Source organism: Xyrauchen texanus, chromosome 11 (genome assembly GCF_025860055.1).
Source record: "Xyrauchen texanus isolate HMW12.3.18 chromosome 11, RBS_HiC_50CHRs, whole genome shotgun sequence".
Taxonomy (NCBI): Eukaryota; Metazoa; Chordata; class Actinopteri; order Cypriniformes; family Catostomidae; genus Xyrauchen; species Xyrauchen texanus.
This window is the reverse complement of record NC_068286.1, coordinates 39,674,651-39,687,088: the sequence shown is the minus strand read 5'-3', so window position 1 is coordinate 39,687,088 and position 12,438 is coordinate 39,674,651. Positions and strand designations below refer to the sequence as shown.

Sequence of the window (12,438 nt, the reverse complement as noted above, 5' to 3'; positions counted from 1 at the left end):
CTACTTCTCCCCGAGTCGCCCAGCAACCCCATGGAGGGGCTGATCGTAGTAACGCATTCATAGCACAAATGCACCTGCATGCGTTTCCATCTACTAAAGTTCTTATTACAGAACCAGCTAACTGCCAGTTTGCTTCAGTTCTGGATATTCTGTAGGAAGAACTGTCAGCGGGCACTTGCCTCGCCACTGCCAGGTTCTATGTGGCCACTGCGGTTTGCCACGGCTTGGTGGGCGGGGTGCCCTCAAAGAGGCATCCTCATTATTGCCCGGGCCTACGAAGCGCGCGGTCAAGCTTCGCCAGTAGGTTTTAGGGCATACTCTACCAGAGGGCTCTCCTCCTCTAAAACATTGGCTAGAGGTCTCCCTCTGCAGCAAGTTTGTGATGCAGCAGGTTGTCCTCTCCGCACACATTCATTAGATTTTTATAGTTTGGATGTTCTGCCACTCCGGGCTCTTATGCCCTTGAGTCGACATCTCAAACTAATGTCTGGACAAGTTTGTGATGCGGCAGGCTGGTCCTCTCCGCTCACATTCATCAGTTTTTATGACTAGTTTGTGTTGCGATAGGGTTCTCTTCGCACACATTCATCGAACTTTATGGGCTAGATGCTTTGCTACTCCGGGCTCTTATGCCCTTGAGTCGACATCTCAGCCCATGCCTAAACAAGTTTGTGATGCGACAGGTTGTCCTCTCCGCACACATTCATTGGATTTTTCTAGTTTAGATGTTCTGCACTCCGGGCTCTTATGCCCTTGAGTCGACATCTCAGCTCATGCCTGAACAAGTTTGTGATGCGGCAGGCTGGTCCTTTCCGCTCACATTCATCAGTTTTTATGACAAGTTTGTGTTGCGATCGGGTTCTCTTCGCACGCATTCATCGAACTTTATGGGTTAGATGCTTTGCTACTTCGGGCTCTTATGCCCTTGAGTCGACATCTCAGCTCATGCCTGAACAAGTTTGTGATGCAGCAGGCTGGTCCTTTCCGCTCACATTCATCAGTTTTTATGACAAGTTTGTGTTGCGATCGGGTTCTCTTCGCACACATTCATCGAACTTTATGGGTTAGATGCTTTGCTACTCTGGGCTCTTATGCCCTTGAGTCGACATCTCAGCTCATGCCTGAACAAGTTTGTGATGCGTCAGGCTGGTCCTCTCCGCACACATTCATCAAAATTGAATGGTTTAGATGTTTATGCTACTCCGGGCTCTTATGCCCTTGAGTCGACATCTCAAGCTCATGTCTGAGACCTCTCGCGTTTTTGTGAGTACACTGCACAACCGTAGGGGTCCGGACAGCCCCAAGTGCGGCGGCGTGGGTATTACGTTCCCCGTAGCCCTTAGCAGCGCAGCATCAAAGTGAAGCCTTTTGTAAAGCACTTTGCGCTGCTTTGCCACACTGGGACGTCCCAGGACTGCTCTTCAAAGAAGTATCTGACGACACCTGGTGACGTATCCATTTATAGCCTGGCCACAGGTGCATCTAATGATTACATCAACCGAGGCTATAAATTCCAGTCAATGTTCATTGACGTGTTACACACACTATTTCAGCTCGGTTCACAGCTAGAGTTGTTCCCCCCCCCCGTAGCGCTTAGCAGCGCAGCATCTCTTTCCGCTTTTTTCAGGGAACAAGGGTTACACATGTAACCCGAGACGTTTTTCTTCATCTGCATAATGTCATGAACTTACATTTGCAGCTTCGTTTGAATATTCTTTCTTGACTTCTTTGGGTATCCACAGATTGGTGCAGCTGTCTCTAGGAGAAATAAAGAGTGCAAGAAAATTACCTTAATATAATTTAGTGCACCCCCCGAAGACTAATAAACTAAGTGTTTATGAGAATGTAAAATGTATCATTTAAAAATGTTAACATGAAACTCACTATGAATGTACTCTTCCCAAGAAAAACAAGTAGCTCTATGCATCACTCACTGGTTTATCTCCAGTTCCTCCATCAGATCTCCATGTATACTCTCTGAATGGGTGTTTCCCATCGTTTCAGCCCATGAAGGAATGTCAAGGAGAGAGGCCACAGACAAGTCCTCTTCTGAAACAGCTGGAGGATGCCTTTGTGAAGTCTCCACTCTCCGCACAACAAGAAGACTGTCAACATCTTCTTGGACTGAGGAGAGAGCTTAAAAAATACCCTCTTTGACACTCTAAGACCTTGTTATTCTTCAATGAACCACATAGAGTTTATGCTTGTGTTTGGAGTATACATGCGTTTTCTAAGATTTATACTGTAGGCTTTATAAGTATACACCATCAAAGCAAAAAAAAATATAATCTAAAGTGTTCATGCAAATTGAACTTATGCCTTACCCTCACTATGTTCCAGTGTCCTTTCGATCTCTGCATATGTTCTTGAGGTTTGCTCCTGGACTGACTTTTGCATTTGAATCTCAATGAGATGGACGATGTCCATGCGGTTAATTTTAGTAAGTCTTTTAATCAACATATCCTCTGTGGAATTTGAGACAAAATGAGAATGTATTGATTATTATTCACTTATCATATTGACTGTTAAAAGAGAACATAATAACAGGACCCACCCGTTGCATGTTTTCCTTCTCTCTCTACCCAGTGCTGTAGAAGTGCATGACTTTGCTCTTGTAGTGAATTTGGATTTTCTGCACGAACTTGTTGAATCTCATCTTCGTTAAACTCCAACTCTTTTGCCAACTCTGAAAATTGTGTAATGCAGTACATGATGCTTAAAAAGGGTACTTGGACCACACTTGTCCATTTACAAAAAATTTTGAAAGATCTGTTTTCTTAGTGAAATATTAAAATGTTGGAATACTGATAATACTAAATCTATACTTTATGATTTAAATAGATTTTTTTTTATATTTTCTGAGTGGTGCTTGACTCACCGCCATTATGTTAACAGTGTTGACGGTGGTTACCACAGCATTGCAATATGGTTACTAAGATATTTAATTTAGCATGTTGTTATGTGGTTTCTAGAGTTTTCTGTGTGCTTGCTAAGAGTCTTAGCCTAAGACATTGCTATAGTAGGTGTTTGCTTTGATTATGTGAATTTGTGGCATGATTCATATTAAATGCCAAAATTGAAAGTTTAGGGTTAGTGGTGTTCAAATGTGTGAATCGTAATGAGTAACAACAATAGTGATGCACCGCTTTCCAACACATATCAGAAAGCATTTTAAAAAAGTCTAGTAAAAATGCAATTGAAAATGTAAAAGGTAGCCTGTGGCATGAGATCCTGTTTACTTAATGAACACTGAAATACTCACCAGTCCAGCTAAAACCTAGAAGATCAGCAATGATGGCCAAAGTCTCTTCTTTCCTATCGGCATCATCGTGCCAGTCCACTGTAAACATTAGCCGATATATGTTTAATTAATATTTCAATGTTAGAAATGCATTCAAAACTTAAAGATCCTTCACAAAACGTTCATTTGCTACAGTATATGAACTATATGGACTGCTAATGTGCTTTTTCCAACTCCTTACAGTATCATGGGCTATTTGATATATCAACTACATAGTTAGACACAGGTGGGCAGAATTGTTACTTGTCTCTGTAAATCCTTTCCATCTTCATTGAAATTTTTTAAAGCGGTAAAAAATGAAGAGAGTAAAAACAAACATGTTAATGCAAGCTATGTTTTGATCTCTTAATAGCATGGATGAATGGATAACAAAGCAACTAAAGATATTTTTATTGATTTATGTTTGACAAACTTTTAAAATTGGTAAATGTAAAACTTTTATATAAAAAATTTAAATACAAAGAAAGTATATTTGACATTTAATGTAACGTGTAATGTTTGTATTATTATATTTCTCAGAGGAAACATGCGGTAGTGGGCATGCATTGCACAGGAATTATAAGCCAACAAATGTAGAGACAGTCAATCTTGAGATTTCAGTATTCATGTAAACACTGATATGCAAATAGATAAAAAACATGACATAAAAAAACTCACAAAACTTATGACACACATAAACACAACAAAATATTAAGATGAGACAAGTACAGCACAAAACACTCCAAGATAGAAAATGACAGACATAAGACCACAAAAACAGCAAAGAAAAACACATTTAAAAGTAAAGACACTTGCATGGAATTAAGGTATATTCTGGAGTAAGGTATAGGGGGACAAGAGAGGTACCTTTACATTGGTCTGGGGTAGTGCTGTCTGAGATTCTCTGCATCTGTGTCTCCACACAATCGTCCCAGTTGGGCCGTGTCTCAAAGATATCCTCACCTATGAAGGGGGGTCGAACTACTTTCAAACTACTTTCTATATCTAAGTCAAGAGAGGCTCTGTCTCCAACAGTTTCATCATATTCTGTCTTTCTTGAAAGGTCCAATTCCTGAGAGCAGCTAGCAGGAAGTTCAGGTTGACTGAAAGATGAAGTCTTGGGTTTGGCGTAGGTGCTGTCTATATCTATGTGATCTTCCACAACAGAAATGGACCATTCTGATTCCCCAATATCTGCCTCAGATCTAGGCCTTTGATTTTGTTCAATAGAGTCCCCTTGTCCTAAAATGTGGTCAAAGCTGGCTGCTTTTATAGCTGTTTTTGGTTTCGGTGTTGTGTCTTCTATTTCAGAAACAATGTACTTGGATGCAGTGGAAAATAAAGCTGATGTTTGGAATTGCTTTTGGCTAACAGCTTGCACTGGGACACTAGGGGAAACAGCAGATTCTTGGGTAGATACGGTCATTTCAACAACAGAATGCTGTTCATCTTCCACTGAAGAGTCAGAGGATTCCAGGTCTTGCTCAGAATACACTGCTCGTATTACTGTAGAAGTGGCAGTGTCAACGTTTGGTATGAGAATATCTTCATGGAATACATTATTTTCTGTGGGGCAATCTGGTTCACTCTGGAAATTACTCGGTTCTGGATATTTTAGACTAGTCTCAGTTCCAGTTTTACTAAAGCTATCAGACTTTTCATCAGGCTCTTCAGTAATACTATCTCTCTGCAATAGACCATCTGCAGGCAGCTCAAAAGAAGCTACTGCAACAGAGTCACTGGTGCTAAATGTGACTTCTTTAGAAGTAGCTTTTTCAGTTGGATCTTCATTAATGGGGAAAAAGGCTAACCTTTCTTCCTCTTCCACCATGGTCCTTTTGGTCATGTCAATGGCTCCACCTCTGGTCATCTCAAAAAATTTTCCTTCTTGGAAAAGGAAGGGATTTGGTGTCCCATCTTCGGTAGGAGTGCGTCCTGGAGTTGTGTCAGGTGTGGTTTCATGAGATCTTCTGTCTGCACACATGGAAAGTCTCTTCTGTTTCTCAGCCTCTATTTGTGCATCAAATGTCTCATCATCTTCCACTTCGGCACTCCAGGGAACTAAGTCTCTTAGAAGAGATACTGAAATTTCTTCTGGTTTTCCATTATCATCTTCATAGTTCAGGGCTTCATTCTCCACTTTCTTTGCAGAAGTAGTAGAAAAAACAAGAGAAATGGGTTCAGTCATTTTATCAGAAGTTGTGCTCTCACTAGGATACTTAGTATCATTATCACTGTTCATCTCAATATCCAGTTTGCTCTCTGTTAATGTAACAACGAGATTCTCCTCTGTTGTGTCAGCAGTGTGCACTTCACTTATTCCTTTACTATGGTAATGTGAATGGAGCTGTTCAAAGACTTTCTCCTTGTCCTCTATGTGTGTTTGCAAAGATGGTATATCTGTGCATGGCTGCAATTCAACCATCCTCAAAGGGCTATGATCCTGTTCATTGTTGTCCCTGGTTTCTGAAACCGGACTGTGCAATGTGGTTTCTCCAGAGAGCTTGTGAGGTGACCCAGCCAATTTAGGGCTGTTGTAATCATAATCTGAAAATGAAGAAAGTGATTCTGGGACAGATGGGTCAAATTCGGGCAGGTTTTCCAAGCACTGCTCTTTTGATTCTTTGGTTGGCATGGTGTTAAATTCCATTGGACTTTTATGTGGTGACGACACTTCTTCCTCTGTTAGTTGTTTAGAAACACACTCAAAATCAAATTTTAACTTTTTCATTTTTTCATCATTTTCCATTTCATCAAACATTTTGATCTTTGCCACCATCTTAAACATCTCCTCTTCTGGAGTAAATTGCCTCTGTAAAGTTTCAAAATCTTGAAGATCCTCACTGTGATTTACCTCTTCTTTTGTCTCCAAGTTCACATAAAGGCACTGCATATCTGGGGTCTTCTGGGTCCCTAATGCTTGGGATGATTCATTTTCTTCATGAATTTCTTGATTGAAAGTGACTTCATTTTCATAATTTTCTCTGGAGTTAGAAATGGAAGTCTGACTTATTGAAAAAACACTTCCAACATAACTAATTTGTCCAGATTCATGGACACTGGGCCTATGCCCAGTGGGACTCCCCTCTAAAGAGTCTAGACATGGGGACTCATTTGTTGGGCTTGGCTCAATGGAGTCTGGGGTTTTAAGGGACAACCCATCTTCTTTGATAGGACTTGTCTCAAGGGAGTCTGTTCGGCAGGGAGTTTTAGACCAATGACCAATGGTTGCAGGCAGTAGACCATCCAAATTATAAGGTCTGTTTGGTGCATCTTGACTGTGAAGACTATGCTCAAGAATCTCCTCAGACTCAAGAACTACATAAGATTCTATAGGCTTTATACTATCTCTACAAGCTGACTCAATTTCCATATCTTGCGCAGTTGTTTCACTGTCTCTAGACTCCAAGTGGCTGTGTTTTATAACTTGAATTGTGTCTTTAATAAAGATCTTAGAATCAATGGTGGATTTTGGCTCAATTTTGGTGGATAGGAATGGTGAATCAATCTTAGAATCATCAGGGGATCCTAATTCAATCTTGCTTTTTAGGGAGGTTACTGAATTGAAATGGTCACTCTTGCCACTCTCTACTTTTTCATAAGATATCACCAAAGTTGGCTGTTGAGGTGTACACTCTGTCTCCTGAGTCACTGGTCGTAGGTCTTCTGAAGTAGTTGTATTTGGAGACAAAATAAAGGCTTCAGGACTAGTTTGAGGGGTTTCAGCGAGTCCCTCATGTTTCTCACTGTCCCCTGTGCTGGAATGAGATGTTCTGATCCTGATACAATTGCCAGGAATGTCTGCCAAGGCCTCATGTTTGTCACTGTCAGGACTTTCTTCCAATTTTCTATCATCTGTTTCACTTTGAAGTAAGGGCTCACCTTGCACCATTGCAGTAGCAAATTTAGTGATTATGTTTGATTCATATGGATCCACAGATGCCTGGTTTATTTGTTCCTCTTCCTCTAAGATCATACCTTCAGAAAACATTAAGCAACAGTTATTTGCTAGAACTGAGGTTCGCCTAAAGAGCTGATATTCAGGACTGTCCTCAAGTTCTGATTTAATATCTGCACTGAAGTCCTCTGACGGTTTCCTGTCTGGGCTGATCTGAGGTTCTAAGGACATTCTTCTGTCCTGGTAGATGTTATCGTCATGGTACAGTCTCTCAGCTATCAACCCTGGGTCTTCATTTTCCATCATATTTGGTGGTATTTGTAGTTCCACAGTCTCAATTCTGCCTTGCTCCTCAGACGATCTTCCATTTTGGTCATTCATTTTATGCTCTTCTGGAGGGCTTTCCTTTTCAAAGTTAAAAATAATGTCTGAAGTTACAGCTTGATCACTTGTTTTATGTTGGGTGGACCTACAACTCTCTGGAGTTGTCAGGGATTTTTCATGTAGTGTTGCACTATCACTGATCATTCCCTCATTATGTTGAGTTGTGTCTGGGTCAATCAATTGTGATTCTGTGTAGATTTTGTTTTCTACTACAAATTGGTCTTGTAAATGTTGACTTGGTACTGTCATTTGACTTTCATTTGTTGAGGGAACCAGCATCTTATCAGAAATTCCAGAGGTTGTAGTTGTAATTGCTTTATGTTCAAAAAGTCCAGACTTGCTTTTTGACGGGTCCTGTCCAGTCTGAAATGCCTTCATAAGTTCTCTCACAGACATAGTTTCCTCTAGCCGTTCTGTCTGTGATTTAGGAGACTTGGGAGATTTTGGAGGATGTTTGCTTGATTTCTCTGTTTCGGTGAAATATGACTTACTTTGGATGGTACTCACTTTATGGTGTTTCCACTGTTGACTTTCCACATCCTTTTCTTCTTCAACCTTCTTTTGCAGTGCCTTAACCTTGTCCTTTATGGATCCAATCGGAGTTTCTACAACTCTAGGAGACACGGGAATTGATCCAAGGATGGGTTCGGATACCCCGATTACTGCATCTTCATCTAGAGACTCCTCAGACTGACTCCTACTCATCCTTTCCAGATCATCCTCCGAGCTGCCACTTGCAAACTCCCTATCTTTGCGCTTTTTTCTTGTTGGCTTTTTTATTTCTGCTGGACGTTTACTTCCACGGGTCAAAACAAACTCTTTGAAGCTTTCTTGAACAATATCAACATCATGTGGATGGCTAATTGGTTCAAAAGTTTCCAGTAGGCACTTTTCTAAGTTACTGCTGAGATATGAAACCATTCCTGACATATCCTTCTTAAAAGAATGGAATGCAGGCTCTCTTGAGACTCGAACTTCCTGAATTAGTGTCTCTTGAACTCCAGGCATGCTTTTGGATTCCTCAACGTCTGTGTCACTGAGAAGTACCCAGTCCTCTTCAATAGCACCTTTACTCTTGGTTTCATCCAGTGTTCCCTCTCGGAGGATCTCTTCTACTTTCTTTAAGTCCTCTCTCACTTTCTCAACAATCTCAAATGGCTCATCAACCTCCTCATAACCTGCTTTGTCTGATCGCTCCCCTGCATCCGAGGATATGGACTGTTCAGATTTTTCAGAGGTCAGGAGGACTGACATTTTAATTAAGTCATGCTTCATATCAGACACCTCTGATAGCAGATCTGGACTTGCAAGTGTGGCGGGATCATGTATGATTTGCAGCGTTGAGAGTTCTGTTGAATCAGATCGTTCATAATCTTCCATTTGAACAGCAAAAAGAGATTGTAAAGAACAAAAGGGGAAACGAAGAGGACAATGGAAAACTAGTCAGGGCAGGGGCAATACAAATTGTCCTCAGTTCAGATGTTGAGGAAACTACTTAAAAGAATGAAGGACATCGCTAGATTTAACTAAATTTGGATCCGAAGTATTTGGGGAGGCAGGGGAGCAGTTAAGCAAAGCAAGATATTTACAGAGTGAGGGAAGGAAATGGGTAGGAAATAACTTGCTTAAACATATTATATCGATTTACATATCCACTCATACACTTACACAAGAAGGAAAGTATAAAGAAAATAACAAAAGTTAAGAATAAGTAATACAAAAACCTGTGCACATAGAACAAATAGGCAAAGTAATCATAACACAGAATGGAGCTGTATCGATGAGGCATCTCAAGATTGTTCTCAACATGAAGACCTCATGTCAACACAAACACCAATACATTAATAGCATGAGATATAATCAGGGGTTTTTCACATTATACCCTTTAATATTGTCAAATGCTATGGCGTTTAGTTATGTAGACCTTTGAGTCTATCATGGAGTATTTTAAGATGTGTGAATTTGTTATAAAAGAAAGGAAAATGATAGGGAAAATTTAGGGAAATTCATATCAAACAAAGAATGTGAGTGAAAGGGTTCAAAATGTTAAACAAATTAAACATATTTGTAATAAAGATATCCACACATCCAGGCTGAGCACACACTCATACACACATACTGCATACAATAATATAATATGTGTAAGTCAAGTTATTTCCATGCAAAGGAAATGATCCATGCAAAGGTGAATTTTGTGACCAGCAAATGAAGTGGTTTCATTAAAGACAGAATAAGTGGAGTTGCCTGATTAGTATACTTTTGTTGACAAGGGGGATGGTTTAATCTCCAGTATCTTTTGGCATGTAACAAATTATACTTGGAAAATTATACATTTAAAAACAAAAATCATGGCAGAAGTAGATACCATTCTGAGGGTGATTGTGTAGAATTGAACACAATATTTTATGAAAACAGCAGACCATTAACACGAATATGGAAAGAGAGATGTTTATCAGCCATAGCACAGCAATTAAGGATCCACAAATACAAAATATCTAACTAAAATAGCATACACAGTTGCTTTAAATGATATTGTACCAGTGTGCTACATTAGTACTGGGCAAACTAACAGCACTGCTTGAAAGAGGTATGGAGTTTAAAAAGAATGGAAGAAAGAGTACAGTATAATTTTAAAAGGTATATAATTGTACTTAAATATTGCTTACGTTTCTCATGTGTCTTCTCACTCTGAAAAGGACACGGGTTAAAACAGAGAAGGTTAATAGCAATAATAGAAGGTAATTGTTTTTTAAGGTGGAAAACAATGTAAAAACAATTATTACCTCTTCATCTGCATCTTGATCAGAATCAGATTCCTTAAAATGTCAGAAAAACATATAACTGTTAAGTAAAATTTAGCTTAATTAAAAAAAATCGAATGAAAGGTACTGGCTTCTTTGTTGTATCTTTGCCTGCATCTGCAATGGCTGTGAGATAGTATGGTTCTTACTGTGTAGTTGTAAGGTGTTTGTATACACTTACCTTTGAGTAGACAGGTAGGCAGATGTTCAGGTTGCATATTGCATTGTGGTTAAGACTGCGATATGTTCTTGGCTCTTTTGTGAAAGACAATCTGCCACATGGTTCTTGAGTGCTGTCACGAATCTGTTGAAATTAGTTTGTGACTTAGCTGACCAAGTGAAAGGGTAAAATATATTTTTTCTTGTCACTTTCTTATAAAAGTTAGCTCTTCTTGATGATAATTGTGCAACCTTGAATATGGATGGTAACCAGGTGCTTACTTTGATGAAGAGAGAAAGACGATTTTCCTTAAAGGCATAGAAACTGAAGACATGGTGCTGTCCACTTTTGGTCAGTGGGACAAGATTTCCAAAGCAGTCAGCAAAGATTGGCTTTCCTTCTAATACCTGCACAGATCAGGCATATAGTATTCAGTGTTAAAATACACTATTACCTAGTGAGAGGATTTTCAGATAAATGTATTAATGTCTTCTTTCAAGTTATAAAAAATTGGTTGAGAATTCAGCTATCTTCTTCAAAATTATTTATGTTTTAACTCATGCAACACAGAGCAAATATTCCACTTTGATATTAATACACTGACAAATGTAAAAAATAAAAAATCCAATCTCAGTTATAGTAGATCCCTGTCATGCAATGCCCAAGATTTCTAGAACTCCAGATAAACTAAGTCTAAATTTGCTCTCTCTGTCTATGGAACAAGAGGTTTGTGGCCTTATAAGATTTATCCACACTTACCTCAACATCTCGGCTACGGGCCACTTCAGTAAAGTTCTCCTGCTGCTCCAGAGTTTTGTCCATCTTGTCATCTGTCATACAGAAGCAGCGCAGTCGTGCTTCGATAGGGTCCAATGTTTTGGCGAAGATGACAAACTTGGCCATATAGGGAACACAGATGATCTCACGATACAGCTGAGTGGAAAAGTTCACAGACTCCTGGATCTGACGGCAGTCTATTAGCCAGAACCTGAGAGGAGAAATATTCATTTAAAATCTATTTTTAGATTCAGGGGAATTCCTAGTTGACACACTGTTGCCAATTCTGACACACTGAGTTCTCTCTCTCTCTACCCATCTATCTACACTCTTCCCTATGAGAAACAGGTTAAAAAAAAAAATAGAAAAATTATCTCACCTTGCAGATACATTAGTTGTAAATGAAACACAGTGGTTTATGAATGTTAGTGGTGTGGATCCAGTTATGTCCTCCCATTGTGCTGGAGTAGTACCGCCTATAAACAAGTAAATGAATAGAACTTTTTTATAGAACAAAATAGAACACATAACACTTATCTTGAGAAGATCAGTATCTTAATATATAATATCTTTAATAAGATTACTTATTTTTTTACTTCTAAAAGTCAACTCTGAGGTAATTTATTACTTTTATCTTTGTCGCACATACCAGTAATGCTACATAGTAGTCTTAATGTGAGTGTATTGTTTGTCCCGTCATTATTTAAGCTTTTGGGAATCGGAATTGTCATAGTGATGGGCTTGTGAAACTTGCGTCTTCTGGGTTCCAAGGTAATAATTGGGCTGAATGTAGCTTTGCTACCCAGAACCTTCCTCACCAGATCCTCACTGATGGGCTGGGCCTATGAGAGGATGAGAACCAAGAGATGAGATCCCTTTCAATGGCCCTTCATTGTCCTCATTCCTTTATTCTACTTGGAGGTCTAACAGACTGTGCAGTGTTGGGGAGAAACTAAATAAAAGTAGCCATTAAATGTAGTTGGTACTATGGATCTGCAGTAATAAAAATGTTTTGTATAGTGTTGGCCTAAAATAACTGTCCAACAAAAAGTCAATTGAAATAATGAGAAACCCCACATTAAACTGATGAAAAAATGAAAATTCTCTCATTATTTACTCACCCTCATGCCATTCCAGA

The 12,438-nt window shown here is 39.4% G+C and overlaps 1 protein-coding gene across 1 annotated transcript in view; it reads right to left on the bottom strand.

The window, feature by feature from the left end:
- LOC127651398 (ankyrin-2-like) overlaps positions 1-12,438 on the bottom strand; it is a 100,758-nt gene that overhangs the window by 17,015 nt on the left and 71,305 nt on the right. Inside the window, 12 exon segments of the mRNA XM_052137193.1 lie at positions 1,692-1,758; positions 1,935-2,136; positions 2,325-2,465; positions 2,555-2,686; positions 3,263-3,340; positions 4,880-4,904; positions 10,337-10,378; positions 10,545-10,667; positions 10,805-10,930; positions 11,283-11,511; positions 11,680-11,776; positions 11,950-12,142. Of these exon segments, the coding sequence (XP_051993153.1) occupies positions 1,692-1,758; positions 1,935-2,136; positions 2,325-2,465; positions 2,555-2,686; positions 3,263-3,340; positions 4,880-4,904; positions 10,337-10,378; positions 10,545-10,667; positions 10,805-10,930; positions 11,283-11,511; positions 11,680-11,776; positions 11,950-12,142 (1,455 nt within the window).